The sequence below is a fragment of the Anas acuta genome, chromosome 24, assembly GCF_963932015.1.
Source record: "Anas acuta chromosome 24, bAnaAcu1.1, whole genome shotgun sequence".
Taxonomy (NCBI): Eukaryota; Metazoa; Chordata; class Aves; order Anseriformes; family Anatidae; genus Anas; species Anas acuta.
In genome coordinates, this window is record NC_089002.1 from 2,475,981 (window position 1) to 2,495,421 (window position 19,441).

The 19,441-nt window shown below is 55.0% G+C and overlaps 3 protein-coding genes across 19 annotated transcripts in view; 2 read left to right on the plus strand and 1 right to left on the minus strand.

The window, feature by feature from the left end:
* The window catches only part of BLTP3A (bridge-like lipid transfer protein family member 3A), a 34,822-nt gene extending 30,320 nt beyond the window's left edge, over positions 1–4,502 (plus strand). Inside the window, exon 21 of the mRNA XM_068659637.1 lies at positions 465–4,502. Within this exon, the coding sequence (XP_068515738.1) occupies positions 465–590 (126 nt within the window). The 3' untranslated portion in view covers positions 591–4,502. The remainder of the gene's footprint in view (positions 1–464) is intronic.
* Positions 4,503–4,784: 282 nt separating this feature from the next.
* On the minus strand, positions 4,785–7,914 carry TAF11 (TATA-box binding protein associated factor 11). Its single transcript, XM_068659638.1, has 4 exons — positions 7,557–7,914; positions 7,305–7,392; positions 6,682–6,778; positions 4,785–5,526 (listed from the first exon to the last, which is right to left on the minus strand). Exons 1-4 carry the CDS (start codon positions 7,883–7,885, stop codon positions 5,396–5,398), a joined length of 645 nt encoding a protein of 214 aa, XP_068515739.1. The 5' UTR covers positions 7,886–7,914; the 3' UTR covers positions 4,785–5,395.
* A 1,701-nt stretch (positions 7,915–9,615) lies between these two features.
* ANKS1A (ankyrin repeat and sterile alpha motif domain containing 1A) overlaps positions 9,616–19,441 on the plus strand; it is a 106,091-nt gene continuing 96,265 nt past the window's right edge. For 5 of the 17 annotated variants that reach the window (XM_068660105.1, XM_068660108.1, XM_068660109.1 and 2 more), the window contains exon 1: positions 9,616–9,909. In XM_068660105.1, the coding sequence (XP_068516206.1) occupies positions 9,659–9,909 (251 nt within the window). In that variant the 5' untranslated portion in view covers positions 9,616–9,658. Of the gene's footprint in view, positions 9,910–18,437; positions 18,602–19,441 lie in introns of those variants that run through there. The other 12 variants (XM_068660112.1, XM_068660114.1, XM_068660115.1 and 9 more) reach the window with 5 other exon arrangements.

Genomic DNA, 19,441 nt, shown 5'->3' on the forward strand with positions numbered 1-19,441 from the left:
AACCTGAATAGGTGTATCAGGCCCCCATGTAAAACAAAGAATGCAGACCAGAGCCCTGTTTTCACTCTGCTTTCTTTGTATAGTCACTTTCATCCCCAGTCAGCGAGCTGCTTAGCAGGAAAAAGCCTTACCCACTGCAAGTCTTGTTCCTATGGCTAGAAGTGTGAAGGGAAGTCCTGGAAAAAGTCATTAGGTAGCCATTGCTGGCAGCCTGAGTCATTAGATAGCCTGAGCTGACGCCAGTGACAGCTATAGAAGTCTGCAGGCAGCAGTTAGCAAGTACTTCTGTAAATCAGCCTGGGTCACCTTGTTGGTGAGCTTTGTGTGGTTGTACCATGCAGTTTATCTCATCTGCAAAGCTCCTGCTTTGGTATTCCTCTTCGAGCAGATCAGTGTAGCTGGATCTGTCCTGCTGCTTACTTCTGGGAACTCCTGGTTTGTTTTTTTCTGTTTGTCTCCTGTAGCTAAAGGACCTGCCAGAGTTGCAAAGGGAACTTCAGACCATGAAAATAGCCCTTGCAGAAGCCAACATGGACAAGGCTCGCCTTCTGCAGGAAATTAGGAAATACAATCCCCTCTTCCAGCTCTGACAGCGAAGGTGCAGGCTGCAGCTGCTCAGGAGGAGTGGAGCCCACCACCAGCACTAAGGCGGCTGGTTTGATTACCTTGCTGCTAAACGGGTCAACCTCCTGCAGACTGATCATCTCAGAGAATGGAAACCAACTGTGACTGCAAAATACACTTGAAACCGGGAGAAAGGACGAAAAGCATGGCTGAGCAACACCGAAGGAGCCAGGGGGATTTACCGCTTGCTGCCCCTTTCCTCTGTCCTGGCAGTATGGTGCTACCATCTGTCACTGACCCAGGGCAGCGCTCGGTCTTCAAACAAGAGGTCAGAAGCTGGTGCGGGGACCCCACGTCTCTCCGTGCACACAGTGGTAGTGACAGCTTGCTTTCAGCCCTCACCTCCCATCTAGAGGTGGTTGGTGTAGGGGTTCTGCTTCTTTCGCCCTTCCTCTTGGTGTTCTTGCCTGCTCACGCGTGCTAAAGAACACAGCAAAAGGAGGACAGCTGACTTCACCCCATCGAGGAGTGACAGGGAATAGGTATGGCAGAAAACATCTCTCAGAGCTCTGTTGGAAAGCTCGTGTGTTGGCAGAGACAGAGACCTAGGTCAGCAGGTGTGGGAGATGCAGAGGAGATTTCCTCCTTGTGGAGGCAGGGGGCTACAGGGGAGGCAGGGGGCTACAGCTCAGCATCCCCTCAAGAGCAGGGCCAGGATAGTAAAGAAATTTCTTCAGTTCTCTATTTCCACCAGTAATTTGTCATGGCATGACAGAATCAGGAGTATATTAGACTTGGTCTAGTTCATTCTCAATCCTGCAATATTTGGCTTCATTGATGCAGAAGCATGGAGGAATTCACTATTTCATTACAAAGCACTGCTTAATCTCTCTTTAATTTTACAGTCAAAGAATCGGGGTGAAGGAAGCTGGCTAAGTCATGGAATGAGAAGCCCTATGCATTTCCTTTGGGATGTGTGTCGTCCTCCAACCATTCTGTGCTAGATTTTAACCAGTGGAGAGAGGGAAAGCAGTACTGGCTGCAGAGATAGCTGTCTGTGCTCCTACAGGGTCAGGTATTTTTAATAGCACTGAGCTCATACCCAGTCTTAAATGTCTTTTAGCAGGGATGCTGGTGTGTGGGTCAGGAGAAGGGTGCTGGCCAGGTCCCTCTGGGTGGAGGCAGACGCTATGAACCACTTGCTGTGGGATGGAGATGAAACAGTAGCTATTTGTTGAGCATCGTTTGTGTTCTCACCTTTCGTGAAGCAGCTTCCTTGGAGAAGTCTGCGATCAAACAGCGATCAGTCTCATTTGTAAAGAAACTGCATTCAAAAGTGTGGAGGGAAGAAAAAAAAGGAAAACACTAGAAAATCAGGAAATGAGCACTAGTTTTAAAAAAGGAAATGTCATTTATGAAGTGAGAATCAAATCCACTCCAAGAGGCAAACTGGTGCATGGTTTCTTTGCTCTACCAGTCCAGGTAGTACGTGGTCTGTGCACTGAGCGAAGAAGCAGCTGAAAAGGGCAGTCATGAAGGGATAAGCTGTTACAGAGGAGAATTTGTCCTGTTCTAACACGGAATGGTGAAACTTCCAGCCCATCTACGTTATGGATGGATGCCCATTCCTTCCCCTGTTATCCTTATCATCTTTACTGTGTGCAGAGTTTGATTTTATCGTGTTTCAAACTTTGATTTGGATTTTTCCAGATAACCTTGGTGTTTGTGTGGAGGCACGATTTCCAATGCACATGCTTCTTAGTGCATGTCAAACAGATTGCCATGCTAGCAGAGGTGACAGATCCCTTGGGATTCTCCTTTATTAATCAGGTGAAAACAATTTGTCTAGAAAAATTGAGTAACCCCCTCTTTTTAAAAGATGAACACACTACACAAAACTTTATTCTAATGGATTTTTCTATTTTTTTTTCTGTGTAAGCATTACTCCATTAGTTCAGCTAAAGTAACGTAAGGTTTTAATCCTGCTCACTGCAAGGAACAGCCTCTGACTGACAAGCCGTGATCAGCTGAGGACTGGGAGCTATGCAAAAGAAAGCAAATGATTTAGGAGTTAGGTTTGGTTTCCCCACCTGTTACATACTTGTCCCTTCGCCTAACTCTGGAGCTGTTGAGCAGTTCCCTTTAACAGACACTCCTGAGATCATTTTAGTTCTTCTTTAGCTCTAGGGGAACAGGGACGTATTTACCGTGCTGGGTGAGGTGTGGAGGCACTGCTGCCTGTGGTCTGCAGGGAACCAAGAGTGAATTCCTTGTGGTCGTTAGCTTTCACACTTAAAAGAGAGCAGGTAAGAGACAGAGGGCGATTGAAACCACGTCCCTGTTCAGATCATCCTCCTCGTTCAGTGTGTGACTCCGTTAGACTGAAGGTAGCCTCAAATGATGTTTGTTGGAGTTCAGTCCTTGTCCGCTAGGTTTGAACAGCCTTGGGGCAGACCGTGCTGCTGGAGTCCAGTGCTTCTGCCATCCTTCTCTGCCAAGATCTGACTGACCCGTGCCTACAACCAGATGTGACTGGCAGCAAAAGCCTGGCCTTCCTCCCAGAAACCCTGGAAGGAGGCGGCCATGAGTGAATTTAGAGGAGGAGGGTTTGCCTTTGGCAGAAGCACAGGAGCCAAAGGCTCTGCTGTGATGCGTGGGGTGCTCGTGCTCCCCACCCGCTCTGCCTGGGCTGGATGTGAAGTTTGGATGCTGCTGTGCCTTTTGCAAGTTTGCTTTCCCTCCTCCTCAGGAGGGGACCTCTCCTGCTCGGTCCTGTTAGACAGCCTGGCTGTTTTCTCTGGAGCACGTTCTGTGACCCATCCCCTGCTCAGTGCAGCCTCTGTCACACTGGATTTGTGTTGCTGCCTGTGATGGGAAACGTCCCAGAGCGGCCTGTCAGGCCTGTTCTCGAGAGGAAAATGCACTTTAACTTTCTAAGCATCAGTGGGCATTTCTTTCACCAATACTGCCTCGTGCATAGAATTCAGAAGTAAAAGCAGAGGCTCAGAAGTGCAAGTTACCTGCTGCACTAAGCTGAGATGCTGTGAGGAGCTCTCAGAGCTGAGAGCAAGGAGGTAACAAAGCATCCATGTATCTACAGCCATGCTGTGAAAACCTGTATGCAAAGAGCTCAAAGTCCCATTATGAACTGCACAAAGCCCACATAAGCAGAACTTGACCTTTATTTAGTCAAACCTTTGTGCTTCTGTGCTTGCTCCCCCTTTCTGTGTGAAGCAAGAAATCCAAGAATGCTTGCCTTAGGTGGAATGCAATGGTATTACTTTTTAGTCACTAATTGGTTGAAAATGGGAGGTTTCTTTTTTTCACATCTCATGACTTTTTGGTTGAGTAGGGGTCAAGCTTCATCTCCAGCCAGCGTAGGAAATGGGTAGGGTAAAAAGGGTTTTCTCAGATGTGGTGCCTACTCGCAGTGTCATAGAACCTCTCACACTCCCGTGGGTGCAGGCTGCTGAGAGCTGGGGCCAAGTTCTTCAGTTTCTTGCTCCAGCATCTCAAGTCAACCAGTTCTGTGTAAGAATTCAAGCACTTCCCTTGTTTTCTGTTTTAAGTACCAGTAAAAAGTACTGTAAAACAAAATCCTCTTCCTTGCTGTAAGGCCTATGGGAGGACAAAAACTCCACTGATGATGATTAGCAAAGTTTACTTTTTAGAGTCTTGTATTTAAGGACTCTGTTATGATGAGAGCCAACTTAATCCTTGGTGTAACTCTACTCCAGTTACCCGAGGAAGAGCACATGGCCTCAGCATCTTTTACATTAGTTAGAAGTGTGCTCCAAGGGGAATACTCTGTGTACAGGTGGGTAATGTACAAGTCTGAACTTGAATTTTAGGCAGTATTGGAACTTTGTTGCAGTATATTTCCACTCATGCATTTATTGGTTCTATGAACCACGAAATTAAACTTGTTAACCTCCTTACAGGCTCATGGGTTTGTTTTTTTTTTTCCACTTTTCCTCCCTCTTCATGTTCCTGACTGTACTGTTTTCTAGACAGCTCCATAAAAGTGGCTTTGGGCAGAACAGCTGAGCGCTGACTTAAGAAGCATCAGCTTTCAGCATGTGCTAATGGAACACTGCATGCCGGAGGCATGAAGCTTCGTGAACATGTTGGGGTTGGTTGAGACAGATCGCAGTGCGCTCTCCCTACTTTGAATCACAAAAACACCATTGCACAATTACTACTTGCTGTCCCAGCAAGACTAAGAATATAACAACAAGTTTAATGTACAAAAAAAACACTTCTTTACAGAGATACCGCCACGTCTGTGCCAGCAGAAGGTATGGTCCTGGGGGGTAAGTACACTGAAGAAGCTGAATGTTCGTTTCCCCAGGCTGCTGGGCCAGAAGACCCTGAGGCACCCGGTCGGGGATTTGGCTCCTGCATGGCGCTAAGATGACAAGCCAGCCTTCAGCAGTCACTGCAGGAAGCCTGCCTGGGGTTCCTTAAACAAGAGCCTGTGCACAACGTGCTGCTTTTGGGCTCCTGGAAGGGGAGCCTCTCACGCCAGGATAAGGCTGATGGGGTAACTGCACCCGATGAACTTCAGCTGTAGCGCTTCTTTTACCCCATGAGCCGTGTTGGGAGCATTAATGGCTGTTTGTAAACTGCAAACAAGCCCCACAAACCTTGATGCTAAAGTTACTTAAAATCAAGTTGAACTGAGAGTGTTTTGGTGCAGGTTCTTAGAGAAGACTGCAGGCAGCAAGAGGCTGGGAGCGCTTCAGTCTCGTGGCTCTGCTGCAGCTGCTGTGAGGAGCACAGCTGGAAGCTTCTTCTAACATCTGTCTTCTCCTGCTGCTCTTGGGATGCTTCAGTGGAAGATGATCTTTTTATATTTGGAATTTGGGATCTGTCCTCGTGACTTCAGCCTCCTGACAGCCTCTCGCATGTGTTTAGGCTGCAGAGGTGGCAGCTCCCCCCACTTTTCACACACATCCAGAGCTAAACAAAAAACAAGAGTTCACGTGAGCAGGACAGATAAGCTTAGCCGGTCTCCTAACAGGTGACATTTGAGAAGCCTCCTGCTGGTTGAGTTTCAGTTATAAAGGCAGCAGATAACATTTTTGTTCGGGCTTTACAGCTCACATTAATACACAAGAACAAAACTGCTTTCTCTGTTTCTCTGACTAAAATAAAAGTCAGTCCGAGAGGCATTAATACCATTTAACCTTCTTTTTAAAGATACTCCAGCTGCTGTGGAATAAGCTACTTTAAGACACGCACAAACTCAACACGACCTCATGATCTTAAACCTGCTACTTTAAAACCATCCCTAGATCGGGTACTATGTGCACAGCAGTGATGGGAAGGTACAGCCTACAATAGACTCAAAGATCAGTTTCTTTTCTGTCCGTTCTGGTAAGTCTCAGTCATGTCTCCTGCCAAGGACATGCAGCAATGTACTGCAGCAGTGAAACTGCTTATCTAGACTGCCTCTGGCAGCACACGGAGCTGGAGAGACGGTCAGAAACAGCAAAAGTGCCAAAGCCACATCGTGCAGGCTGCGTGTTTTGTGCAATTAAGTCTGCACTAACTGCTTGGCCTGAGAAACGAGAACCCTCTCCTCCCCAGGCACAAGCAGAGCACAGACAGGTATGCAGCTGGGTCAGCCTTCACAGGGTGTCCCAAGGAGATCTCAGCTCATCGCATCAACAAAGAATCTTGCAGGTTAAGAGGCTTAAATCACGCGTTGCTCTTCTAAGCTGAATTTGTGCACAGCAGTATTAATGAGAGATCTTTATTACCCTGCTGCAGCCTGCTCACAGGCTGACATGTAGCAAGAGCTCCTAAGTTACCTTCTCCAGAGAAGATAAAAAAAAAAAAAAAAAAAAAAAGTCACCCATCTCGGCTGACTGACAGGCACTCATATTAATAGGATTAAAGGGGAATATGGACAACACCACACTTCCCTTCCATTCTTAACAGCAGCCTTCTACAGCTGCTGAAAGCACCAGAGCCTGGCAGGATACCAAGTGAAGCAAGAGAGCTGGACAGAAAGCCACAAAATGTCCAGTCGTTTCTTGTCTTTCTGCTCTCCATTAAGCACTGGATTTTCACTGCATTCTTTTTACTCACCAATAACCTAATTGCACCTACCTTCTTCCACCACCTCTCCAACGAAGACCTTGGAAATGCCCGACATGGCGATAACCACGTTCTGAGAGACCGAGGTGCCGGTGATGGACTGGATCAGCTGGACAAGCCAAGAAGCAGCAGTCAGTTGAACAACGTACACACAGCAGCATTGAAATGCTTAAAATCATTTTTAGCAGTTGAGCCTGTCCAGTATCAACCATTAGCTACCAAAGTGAGCTGGAACAGCAGTAATTAATCTTTAGAGCAAGGTCTACTAGCTTTGGGCACGTGCTGGCTATCAATATTTTTAGCACACCCTTACCTAGCTGCAGTCCTGTACTAACTTTTTACCGTTGCCTCGTGGCCCCCCCAAACCACTTTCATTTCAGATAAGCTCCTATTTAAACTGTGTAAGCCACACGAGAGCACTGAGCTAGGACGTAATCAGATAAAAGCAGATTTAAGGACAACGCTCCCGGCCACACAGGCTGAGATGTAGCGGGAGAGGAGGGTGCACCCGCAGCCTGCACAAGCCAAGGAGCCCCCTGTGTGATCCTGGCTGTGACCGGGGCTGGGCTCTGCAGGGCTCAGCCCGTTTGTTTTGCTCAGGTTTCTCCTGTGGCAAAGCATTCTCGAAGCCGTACCCGTTTAATGGCAGCTTTGGGGAAGGCAGAGCGGCGATACATCTCGTAGCGATTCAGCTGTTCTTCGGAAAAGGAAGAGACCAGTATTCTGGAGCGGAGAGAATTAATCACTGTCAGGAAAACACACTCTGGAGCTCTTTCAGCCCTCCTAGGCCTCCAGCAATACAAAACGGAGCCGGGGAGGGAACAGAGCCCCATCCTCACACAGCCTCCGCTCCCAGCCCATGCACGGAGCCCCCCGGGCGCACTCACTGCATCTTCTGGATCTCGTCCTCGTCCACTTTGTGCTTCTTCTCCTTCCTCTCCTTCAGCTCCAGCTTCACCTTCTTGGCCGCCGAGGGCTGCAGGCTCGGGTCCTCCCCGTCCACGGCCTCCCCCTCGTTGCTCCTCACCTCCCCGTCCAGCGCCTCCGCCTTGTGCTCCCCGGCCCCTCCGGCCTCTCCCCCCTCGCCCTCCGCCGCCACCGCCGGGTCCTCCGCGGCCTCCGGCCCATCCCCGGCCGGGGACGAGGCTGCGGGCGCGGGCTCCTCGCGGCTGGGGGCCGCGGCCTCCTCCCGGCCCTGCTCGCCCGCCTCCGCCATGGCCTCCGCGCCGGCGCCTGCCGATGACGGAGCTGCGAGGAGGAGGAGGCCGGGGAGGGGGGGGCGCTGTCGCCACGGCAACGAGGCCGGAGGCCGGGCTGGGGGACAAGGGAGATTTTGGGCTCTTGTCATAGAATTGTCAGGGGTGGAGGAGCCCCCCAGGGTCACCTGCTGCAAGCACCCCACCCCCCACTGTCCCCACCGAGCCGTGTCCCCAAGCACCAGCCCCAACCTCTCCTGGAGCCCCCCCAGGGACGGGGACTCCCCCACCTCCCTGGGCAACCCGTCCCAACGCCTGCCCGCTCTGGCTGAGCAGAAATGGCTCCTCATTGCCCACCTCAACCTCCCCTGGCACAGCTCCAGGCCATTCCCTTTAGCCCTATCCCTGGTTATCAGCGAGCAGAGGCCGACCCCCAGCTCCCCACAGCTTCCTTTCAGGCAGTTGCAGAGAGCCATGAGCTCTGCCCTGAGCCTCCCCTTCCCCAGCCCAAACCCCCCCCAGTGCCCTCAGCCACTCCTCACAGGACTTGTGCCCCAGGCCCTTCACGAGCCTCATAGCCCTGCTCTAGACACACTCCAGGGCCCCAATGTTCTTCTTTTACTGAGGGGCCCCAAATCGAACCCAGCACTCAAGGTGCAGCCTCACCAGAGCAGAGTACAGGGGCCGATCACCTCCCCGCTCCTGCTGGTTACACCATTCCCCACACAAGCCAGGATGCTGCTGGGGTCCATTTTGTGCATTAATTTGTGCAAGGGTGAAAACATAGTGGGGCAGGTCCTGGGGCTCTGAGCACCACAGGGGGTGGCTGGGGGGCCATGAGCCAAGAGGACCCTGCTGGGGCATGGAGCCCCCCAGGGGCTTTGTCCTGGGACTGTGAACCACCTGGGGACCCGCTGCTGTGCTGGGAGGTGACCGAGCACAGCCAGAGAGGCTCAGAGGGCACCTCTTGCCCAGCGGGACCATGGAGCACCACCATAGGTAGCCCAGGGAGGCTGCGAACCTCCTCCTCTGACACCCACCCTGCAGCGGGGCTCAGAGCAGGGATCCTGGAGGGTCCCCAGCCATGCTTTTACCCTGGGGGTATCAGTGTGACACTGGGGGGTGGGCACTGTGTGTTGCCCACACTCACAGGGGCAGGGGCTGCCCCCCAACAAGTACCAAGAAAGACACTGAGGCCCTGCAGCATGTCCAGAGCAGGGCTATGAGGCCTGGGACACAAGTCCTGTGAGGAGCGGCTGAGGGCACTGGGGGTGTTTGGGCTGGGGAAGGGGAGGCTCAGGGCAGAGCTCATTGCTCTCTGCAGCTCCCTGAGAGGTGTGGGGAGCTGGGGGTCGGCCTCTGCTCGCAGATAACCAGGGCCAGGAGCAGAGGGAACGGCCTGGAGCTGTGCCAGGGGAGGTTGAGGTGGGCAATGAGGAGCCATTTCTGCTCAGCCAGAGCGGGCAGGCGTTGGGACGGGTTGCCCAGGGAGGTGGGGGAGTCCCCGTCCCTGGGGGGGCTCCAGGAGAGGTTGGGGCTGGTGCTTGGGGACACGGCTCAGTGGGGACAGTGGGGGGGGGGTGCTTGGAGCAGATGACCCTGGGGGGACTTTCCCAGGATTTTCCAAAAAACGACAAAAAAAAATAACAAAAAATGAAAGCAGCACCTGGCGGCGGGGGCGGGGCCTCCCCTCAGCCCCCCTCATCCCCGCCCCCCGGCCCGGCCCCGCCCCGGAAGGGCCGCGGGGAGGGGGGGGGGGGGCAGGCGGCGGCCGGGCCGGGCCGTGCCGGGCGATGGGGAAGGAGCAGGAGCTGCTGGAGGCCGCCCGCACCGGGAACCTGCCCGCCGTGGAGAAGCTGCTGTCGGGGAAGCGCCTCAGCTCCGGCTTCGGCTCCGGGGGAGGAGGAGGAGGAGGTGGCGGAGGAGCAGGAGGAGGTGGCAGCGGTGGCGGTGCTGGCGGTGCTGGCGGTGGAGGTTCCGGGGGTGGCGGAGGAGGAGGAGGAGGAGGAGGAGGAGTGGGGCACCCCCTGTCCAGCCTGCTGAGGTGAGGGGCTGGGGGGCTCTGAGGGGCTGGGGGGGTTGTTTGGAGGCATTAAGGGTCCGTGTGGGGGCTGTGGGGTCGGTGTGAGGGGTTTTAGGGGGCTCTGGGGGGCTATAGGGGATCCTAGGGGGCTCTATGGGCTCTGTGGGGTTGTGGGGGGCTCTGGGGGGGCTGTGGGAGGCTATAAGGGGTTGTGGGGTCCGTGTGGGGGCTCTGGGGTGTTGTGGGGGCTCTAGGGGTCGGTGGTCGGCTCTAGGGGGTTCTGGGGGCTGTGGGCAGCTGTAGGAGGTTATAGGGTGTTGTGGGGGGCTCTGTGGGGCTGTAATCGGCTGTAGGGGGCTATGGGGGTTGGTGGGGGCTCTACAGGTCGGTGGTCGGCTCTAAGGGGTTCTGGGGTTTGTAGTTGGCTATAGGGGACTTCAGGGTGTTGTGGGGGGATCTGTAGGGCTGTGGTTATCTGTAGGGGGCTCTGGAGGGTTGTGGGGGGTTCTGGGGTCAGTGTGGGATCAGTGAGACCTTGGGGGCGTTGGGCTCAGGAGTTGGGGATATGGGGAGGGGACCCTCAGGTAAGGGGCGGTGGGTTTGGGGCGGAAGGGAAGCGTTTTTAGGGCCAGGGGGTGGAGGAGTTGTAGGGGACTTTGGGTGAGGGGTGAGAGGGTACGGGAAGAGCTATGGGGTGAGGGGCTCCAGGTCTGGGAGCGAGGTAGTGAGGGCTGTTGGGGGCTTAGAGTTATGGGGGATGTGGGGCTCCTGTAGGGCCATGGGAGGGCTGTGGGGATTTAGAGTTAAGGGGCTGCTGTAGGGTCATGGAGAAGGAATAGGGGTGTGCATACTGGGGACAGCTTTAGGGGCACAGCACTGGGGGTGTTTATGGGGCTGGGAGATCTGAAGGGCTGTGCAGCGGGAGATTTGGGGAGGGAGGTAAGAAGTGTGGGTTTTGGGGTGTTGTGGGGCTGTGAGGTACCCCTGGGGCAGGAGGTGTGGGGCTGGCAGGCATCAGCCAGGCTTTGTGGGGTTGTAGGACCCCGGGGTTGGGGATGTGGGATTGGAGCTAAGGGTATGGGGTGCTGGGGGCTCGAGGGCAGGGGTTGTGGGACAGGGAGGAGCTGTAGTGGGTTTGGGATGCACTCATGGGATGGAGCGTGTGGGTGGGAGGCTGTGGGATAGGGGACGTCCCAGCAGTGTGGGCTGGAGCCCTGTGGGATGCGGATATGGGCTGGATACGGGCTGGGGGGAAGGGGCGAAGGGGATGGGAATAGGGGACTAGGGGACGGAGCTGCCTGTGGGGCCGAGGGCACGAGGAGGAGGGGCTGGGAGCGGAGCCCCTGGGGTCTGCAGCCCGGGGGTGGGAGGTGAGGCTGCAGCGGGGGTCCGGGGCTCGGTGCTGGCATCCCTGGGGGGCTCAGCTGGGCGCTGCCGGTGGCTGCAGACTGGTGTAACTGGGACAGTGCCGCGTGCTGGGGTCCTGACCTCGGGGTTAGGGTGCCGGCAGGGGCTGCTGTCCCCGTGTGTGGCTTCCCGCGGCAGGGACAACCACTGGGTAAATTTTTAGGGCCAGGCGTGCAGCTGGGCACCCTGCAAGGCGACCTCCCGGGGCACGCTCACCCTTTTTGAGCCATTTCCATCGCTTGCGCCGCGGCTCTTAAACCCCGGCAGCCGCTCGGGGGGCGGCTGTGCTGGGTGCTGAGCCAGCAGGTGGGGGCACAGCCCCTTGCTGGGGTGCTTGCAGTGCGGTGCCGTGTCCTTGGCTCCTTTTTGCAGCCCTCGCACCTTTGTTAGGGCTTTTCCCCTCCCTTTTTTTTTGGCATCTCCCAAGGAAACCCCTCGCTGGTGTGTTCGGGCTGGCAATGCGGCTGGTCCTGTTCCCCGAGCACCTTGTTTACAGCAGGGAGGAGGTGTGAGCCCGTTTCTGAGCGACACCATCGCCGTGTGGCCCTGCTGTCCAGGATTGTGCCCCTCACCTCTCTGTAGCCAAATTTGTTTTTCCTTTCACATACCCGCATCAGAAATCTGCTCCTGCACGCTGAGCCGGGTGGCTGAGACGCACCGACACGGGTAGCTCTTGCAGCCCTGGTGCCTTCGTTTGCTTCTCTGAAATGCAGATGTGCTCTTGGGTCAAAATGCAGTCCTTTTAATGTACTGAACGCTCCAAGCCCTCGTTTGGAGTGGGGAAATTGCTGTGAACGCTCCAGGCTTGTCTGCGCCAGAAGATGGATGTACTTGCAGGCTGTTTAGATAAAGTGGAGAGGGTCAGCTGAGTTAAATACACACCACGAGTGTTATCAACCTCTTGTTCTAACAGCTCCGCCGCGCTCCCAGGCAATGCGTGGTGATGCGGGCACCTTTTTTCCCTCCGGTAAGACGATTGCTCGTGCTCCCAGCTGATCCATGGAGCAGGAAGGCTGGAGGCCGAGCAGCTTTTCGCGTGGAGATGCCGCGTCCCGCGTAGGTGCGTGTCTGAAGGACGGCGAATGTCACAGCTGGCACTTGGAGCTGTTGTGTTCCTTAACTCGGCTGCCCAAAACGCCTCTGGGTTGGCACTGGGACGTGGTGGGGATCGTTGTGGTGCTGGGCGCAGTTGCAGCACGCGCTCCCCGACTTGCCATGCAGCATCTGCAGCAGCAGCCCTCGGCTTACAAGGGTTGCTGTGCCCGTGTGGATCCCGACCTTTGCACCACGGTTGCACAAGCAGCAGCCGCCGGCTGCCCGGCGGTTATAAACCCCGGGGAGTGGCACAGGGGCAGCCCGCGCTCACCGCAGGGAGAGATTTGGGGTGGCGGCACCCAGGGACCCTCTGAGGACTGGGGCCCACGATGTGGAAAAGGGGCTTTGGACAATTTGGAGGCTTTCTGGTTGTTTGCAGCGCTCTGTCAGCGTGTTGTGCTTTCCTTTTGGGTTGAAGGACTCCACGTGAGGAGACGCGTGCTTGTTTTACAGCGACAAGGTTTTTGGAGAAAAGCAGCCACTAAATCGACCTGCGGCGAGAAGCCTGGCTCTTGTTCGGGACAGGCTGGGCGCTGCTCACAACCCATGTTTCCGTGGCGTTGTCTCGGTCTGCACGGCTCGTGCGGCAGCAATAAAGTGCTGAGCGTGCTGCTGCGACAAGGAGATGGCTCCGGGACGTGCGAGCGCTGCCTGTACAACTCGTGTTAGCAGCCGCGCTCCTCCGTGCCTCCTCGCTACGGCAGCAACAGATGGCGTGTTGCTGATTCCGCCGGGGATCGAGTTTCCAGAAAAAAAAAAAAAAAAACAACACAAAAAAAAGAGGAGAAAAAAGCCAGACTTGAGTTTCAAAGCAGCTTTTGGTGTCGGGGAAGCAATGTGTGCAGTCGTCTGCACGTGTCACCCGTCTCTGCCGTGGCCGGCCTGCCTGCACGGGGTGGGATCGGCTCCTGCCCCGGTGCTGAGCCCATCGCTGCTGTCCTCATTCCTCTGGAGCACCCTGACACCGTGCCCTGCTTCCCAGGGGCAGGGAGGGTGCTGCAATGAGTCCTGAGGTGTTTAATTAGCGCTGACCCTGCCTTTCCGCGCTCCTTCCAAAATAACTTCAAGGGCTCGGGAAGAGGGAACGTGAAATTTTGTCTGCCTGCTGCCCGATGCAAAGACAAAGGTCAGGGAATTACAGGGTGATGGGGAGGGAGGTGGCAGGGAGCAGCCCGCGTGCTGCCAGCCCTCCTGCCCCTGCTGTCCCCCCGTGCGGCACCGACGTGCGACAGGTTGGGAAGGCTTCGGAGGAACTTTGAAGTTGAAAGGTTTGCTCTGAAGTCTTACTCCTCTACCTTGATTTTTTTTTTTTCCCTGATGGTGATTAGGTGCATTTTTGAAATTAAAAACAATAAATATGGACTGGACTTGTGCCCAGGGAATGTTGCAGCGCTAATGAAGTGGAAGGATTAATGGAAGATGTAAATTGGTGAAGACTAAGGTGCCTCGCTTGGTGGTTGACTCCTTAGGAGACTGCGGAGCAGGAAAGCTGCGTACAGGAGGTGCTCTTGGTGCTGCTCCTCAAAGCCTGCGGGGCAGGAGGAGGGTCTGTAAGGGAAGGTGAGGGTGCTCCCTGTTGGGGCCGTGCAGGGCGAGGGAAGCCAAGGCTTTCCTGCGCCTCCCGTGGGGTGGGGAGAGCTGCCCCGGGTCGCTTCTGTTTTGTGTTTTCTCTTCCTCCGGTGGCTTTTGGCTGCCTTCCTCTTTTTGTGCAGTCATTTTGATGGCTGGAGCTTCTGGAGATGGCTTTAATGATCATCGGGATGGTGTACTTAAATAATGACAGAAATCCCCTGATAAGGGAGCTGGGAGCTGTCCTCCACCCCTCAGAGCTCGTTCTGGGCAGCAAGGGCTGGGCTGGGCTGGCAGCTCCCTTCTCCTTTCTCTGGCTGATTTCGGGTCTCTGATGTCGGTGTGTTTCGGTTCCCGTTCTGTAGCAGGGACAACCTGCTCTCGAAATTCCGTCTTGGTTGCTGAGGCGCTGAGCCCTGCTTTTCCTCTGCAGTCCTACAGCATTTCAGGTGTCCCAAAACCACAGCTTTGGGTTAGGAAATGCCTGGTGCAGGATGGTTCCTGCTATCACATGTGGTCGGAGCTGTGTTGAGCTGGGGAACCGGCCTGGCCTGGGACAAATAAATCATCCCGTGCCATTTCCCTGCTGGTCCACAAGCCGCAGAAGATGCCCCCAGCAGTAAATCCTGCGAAAAGTGTTCTTCATCACAAAGCTCAGCTGCCTGCCGTGTTTATTGGGATTTAAGCGTGAGCTTTATCAGGGTCTGAGGCCTGCGTGCTTCCTGCTTAGATCACCGAGCTGAGCCCTCCGGGTGCGAGACGTGCACCAACTCCGAAGGAAATCAGGGATTTCTGCAGGTAGGCAGGAAGCAAGACGTGATAGACTGTGATAAGTCAAATGAGAAGGGAACGCAGAGGTAGAATTAAAGATAAAGTCTCTCCCCAGGGGGCTGATGTACCACGGGGTAACGCTAAAAATATTAGGCAGGGAAATAAACCCTGGCGGAAAGGCGGTGCGACCAGGAGAGGCAGGTGGGGGGGAGGAGGAGAGGGGAAGGAGGAGGGGTTCTGGCTTTTGCCTTAGCAGCTGGTGGGGCTGGCAAAGAAGTGGTGGCTCGCCAGGGGTTGGGGTGGCTCGGAGCAACCCCACAAGCAGCTTCTGGATCCACCAGCGTAGTGTGACTGTCGGGATCCTGGGCAGCTGCTACGGAGCGGGTCCGGCAGCGTGCACGAGGGATTTGCTCCGCCTGGAACATGCCTCGGGTCTTAGGGGGCACTTCAGCCTCAAGGCTGCACAATTTTGATTTTTATTTGGCCGTTCCTTTGGGAAGTTGGAGGCAGGAAGCACGGAAACAATCTGTGGCTGGAAGCTCAGGCTGCATTCAGGAGGTTTCGCCAGTAGCAGTGAGCGATGAATTGTGCCACGGCCAAACCCCGCAGAAAAAGCTGATTATTTTCCTCCACTGATGTCAAAAGACCGGACCTTTGTTGATGGGAGGGGAAACTGAGGCTGCTGTTGAGCCACAGATTGTGTACGTAACCTGTAAGTGTATCGGGGAGAAGCTTGGGCTGTGATTTGGGACTTTTTGTGTCCCTCTGGTGTGGGGAAGGCTGGGGCTGTAGCTTCGCAGAAGCCGCAGCAAGTGGTGTAGGCAATGTGCAGCGGGTGGGCCTGGAGCTTGCCTTGGTGTAGGAGATGTCACGGTAAGATGGTTAAACACTGAAAGTAGCTTCCCATAGGAAAAATGTGCCTGGAGTCAGAAAAAATGGTTTCTATTAAAAAAAATAATAATAAAAATCAGGGCTTGGTATTTGGGAAGAGAGGAACGGCCACGCAGGAGGTCGGGCTGAGGCTGTGGGTCGTGTGTTCGTGTTTCTATCACACCACGTGTGGCCAGGGCTCACGACTAAGAGGGGAGTCCTGCAGTGTTCAGCTGAGGTGGTGGCAGGGACAGCAGCTCAGCTCCAAGGTCCGGGCTCCCAGGGCTGTGTGAAGGTGCACACAAAACAAAACGCTTCCTTTATCTTCCCCCAGAAAAAGGAAGTTGCTCCTGGTGCGTTCCTTTAAACCAGGGCTGTGCAGAAACCACGGCTGGGGCTTTCACTTTTCTCGGGGCGGTAACAGCATCTCACCCAGTTCTGAACTGGGTTTGCACCCTGGCTTGTGAGCACTGCAGCAGGACAGATCTGTAATTGGGTGCGTGAGCGCTGGTACTGCCAGGAGTACGAGCAGCAGGGGCGTTAGGTGTGTGCTGCTTTCTTGTGAATTGTTCCCTGAGCACTTCCTAACGAGCTCAGGAAGGCAGCGATCACTGGCAGTGACCCCTCAGCGTTCCATATCTGTGTGATCCTATAATTCAGCTTGGGAACATCTTTGCTGCTTCGGTCAGCACAATTCTGTGATTAGCCTTGTGGCAGGGTTGGGGTTTTCTTGCTGGGAGCTGGCTGCCCGGCCTCGGATGGGTGACACCAGCAGTGCCCGGCGTTGCTCGATGAAGCTGCTCGTGCTGCGGGTTTCCCTTTGTAGGGCTCGGCTTTTGTGTCACACCCAGGCTGGAGCACACGCGAGCATCGTGTTGTGTGCGAGCCCCCGGGGAGAGGCACGCAGAGGGCAGCAGCCCTGCTTGGTTCGGTGTGGGTAGCAAACAAAATGTGCAGGAGATGCTGGAGGAGCTGAGCTGAGTGGGTACGCAGCAGATGGGCATCGATCGAAGTGCCCCAGCCTCAGGAAAATGCTTTGAGTGTGGCACAGGGATCTCAGCTACCTCTGAGCCAAGTCTCTTCGCTGCCGGGGCAGGCAGGGCCTCCAGGCTCTCTGCTTGTCAGCCTGCTGCTGGCTCTGTAACACAGGTGGGTGTCCAGGTGAATTCTGCTGCCTCTCCCCTTCCCCTCGCTCTGCCCACCTGCTGAGCCCGTTGGCGTCCCGGGACTGCTCTCTGGGGAAGCACCAGCCTGATTACTGCAGACAGAGGATGAGGGGGCAGCAGCCTCATTTTGGCCTTGCTATGAGAGCTTAGCAGGAGCTCTCTGAAACCAAGCAGGGTTCAGAAACACCCGCATGTTCACACGGGTTACCCCAAATGCTCAGAGAGAGGCAGGGGGCTAAGACGTGGTGTGAGGATGTCAGATGAGTCAGGTTGTGCCGAGGATGTCAGAGCTGAGCCAGTTATCCCCTGCTGGCAGGTGTCAGGACCCAAATCATCGCAGCATCCCCTTGTGCTGCAGAGGCTGGGACAGGAGCAGAGCCGAGCAGGCACACGGCATGGCTCCCGGGGTATTTTCCCAAGCACTAGGTCACGGTCCTGCCCAGAAGCTTTATTACAGCATTAGCAGTGCATTTATACAACTTGTGCTCTGCCCCATCACAAGAGGGACAGCAAAATGCATCCATGGCACGCGTTTACTTATTTTCATGCCCTGATCTGGCTGGAGTCTCCTCAAGGGGTGTGAGAAACCCGAGGACTGTGAAGGCAGCTCATGCTCGGGGTGCCCACGGGAGCACTTGGAGCCAAGTGCTGACGGTTTGGTTAAAACACCAGCTGCAGTCCTGAAAAATGTGCATCTTGAGGACTTCAGGGCTCGCTTTATTGATGCTGGAAGTAGCAGCTGCGTGCAGGGTGTTCGTGCAGAGGGATTTGTCCGTGGTTATCTGGGTGAGGTGGGTGTTTGTGAGGCTGGACTGGACCGAGTGGCTGCTTGCGATTCCCCGAGGGCTGTTTGAGCCGGGTGCCTCACCTCGTTACCCTACTGCTGAGCTGGGTGGAGGAATTTTGGGCCCAAACCCACAGCTCTGTGAGTAAACGAAGAGGAGATACTTGAGCTACAAGATGCTGACGTTTCCATAGGGTTCCTTCGGTCCAAGAGCCCGAAACTGGAGAAACATCTCTGCAGGTCTGAGTGCACCCAGAACACGGGGCGTTGGGAAGGCAGGAGCTCCGCAGAGTTCATCTGGATGCTGGATGTTTAAGGAATGGGTTTTGGCACTCAGGAGGAAAATCTGAAGGCTACAACCGAGCTCGGCCAGCAGTTAGCTGCTGAGAGCAGTGGTCTTGTCCTCCCCTGCTTTTGTTCCCTGTTACACACTCGAGTATTTGTGGGGCCGTGCCAGAGTGAATCGCTCCAGCTGGCGGATCCGACAGAAAACTTGGTGTGCAACAGCCCGGATCCCAGATCCAGTGGAGGAATGGCAGAGAGCTGCAGGTGCAGAGGGGCAGGCTGTCCCCTTCCCTCTCCTCCTGCTTGGAGAGCAGCTGTCCCCATGCAGCCGTCCCTGTCTGCGTCTGGGCCGCCCCAAAATTTGGGGAATTTCTGTATTTCTGGAAGCGGAGCTGCTCCACGCTGTGACGTAGGTCCTGCGCTGCTCTGGCTGATTGAGGCTGCTTGGCAGAGAGCTGAACTTTCTAAAGATGAATGTACAAAACAGCGTTTGATATATTGGGAGCAGCTGAGCCAAGAAACAGCGCTCATCCAGTGCTCCTTTTTTTTAAATGTAGTGCATTGTTTTAGTCAGACTGAAGGAAAAGTGAGCAGGCTGGAAAAGAAAGAAGTGAAAGATGGGACACAGAATAGAGGTAACACGTACGGGTTACACCTGCACACATCCCACACCAGAAGTGAAGCCCCTTTCACAGCTGCACTTGGACAAGGATGTGACGAGCTCCTGGAGGCTGAGCTCCTCCATCACAGCTCCTGGCATGAGCAGGTAACGCGTGCTGGTGCCTCGACCCCTAGGCCAGCCCTTGGCCTGCTGTGGGAAGCTGGCACCGAGGCTGTGGGGGCTCGATTTGGGGGATCCTTTAGCCTGGCGGACGAGCTTTCTGGTGGGTGCCTGCAGCAGGGACGGGGGAGCCTTCCAGCACATCTCTCATCCTCCAGGCTGCTCCCTGCCATCCCACAGAAAGCTGCACCTCCGTGACACTGGATGTGGCGATCGGTTCGAGGGGAAGCATCCTCTCGAGGTGCAGGAGGTGCCTTTGGGTCTGGTGGTGGCTCTTGGCCCTGCCACCAGCCCTGAGGCCCTGCCTGGTACGGCGGTGGCGCTGTGCTTTGCCCTGAAGAGCTGGCTCCTGGGCAGGGCTCGGCCTTGGAAATGAGAAATCCTATTTCACAGAAACTGGTAAAAATCAAAAACTGTTGAGGATTGATTTGTTTCTATAGCAACAGACTGGAGAAGCTAATACAGCTGCTCTCCGCAGAGAGGGAGAAAAACAGGAATTGAAATGTTAGTCCTCCTGGGACCGCCGCTGTCAGCAAAACAATGATCTTCGATAGTCTGACGAAGGACTGAGATGCTTAATTAGAGGCAGGGAGGGCAGGAAGATGCGGGCTACGCTTGGGAAGGAAGCAGTGCTGGAGGGTGCGCACGTTGCCCCTGTGGTGTGCAGGACCCGGGAGCCTGCGCGAATCAGCACAGCTTCCTCGAGCAACGTCTGAGGTTTTTCAGGGGACTGCTCTGTGGAGTGTGCTGCGAGATGGCCTTTGAGAAGTCTGGCTGAATTCTGGAGCTGAATATTCTCCATCACCCCTTAACTCAAACCAGGCA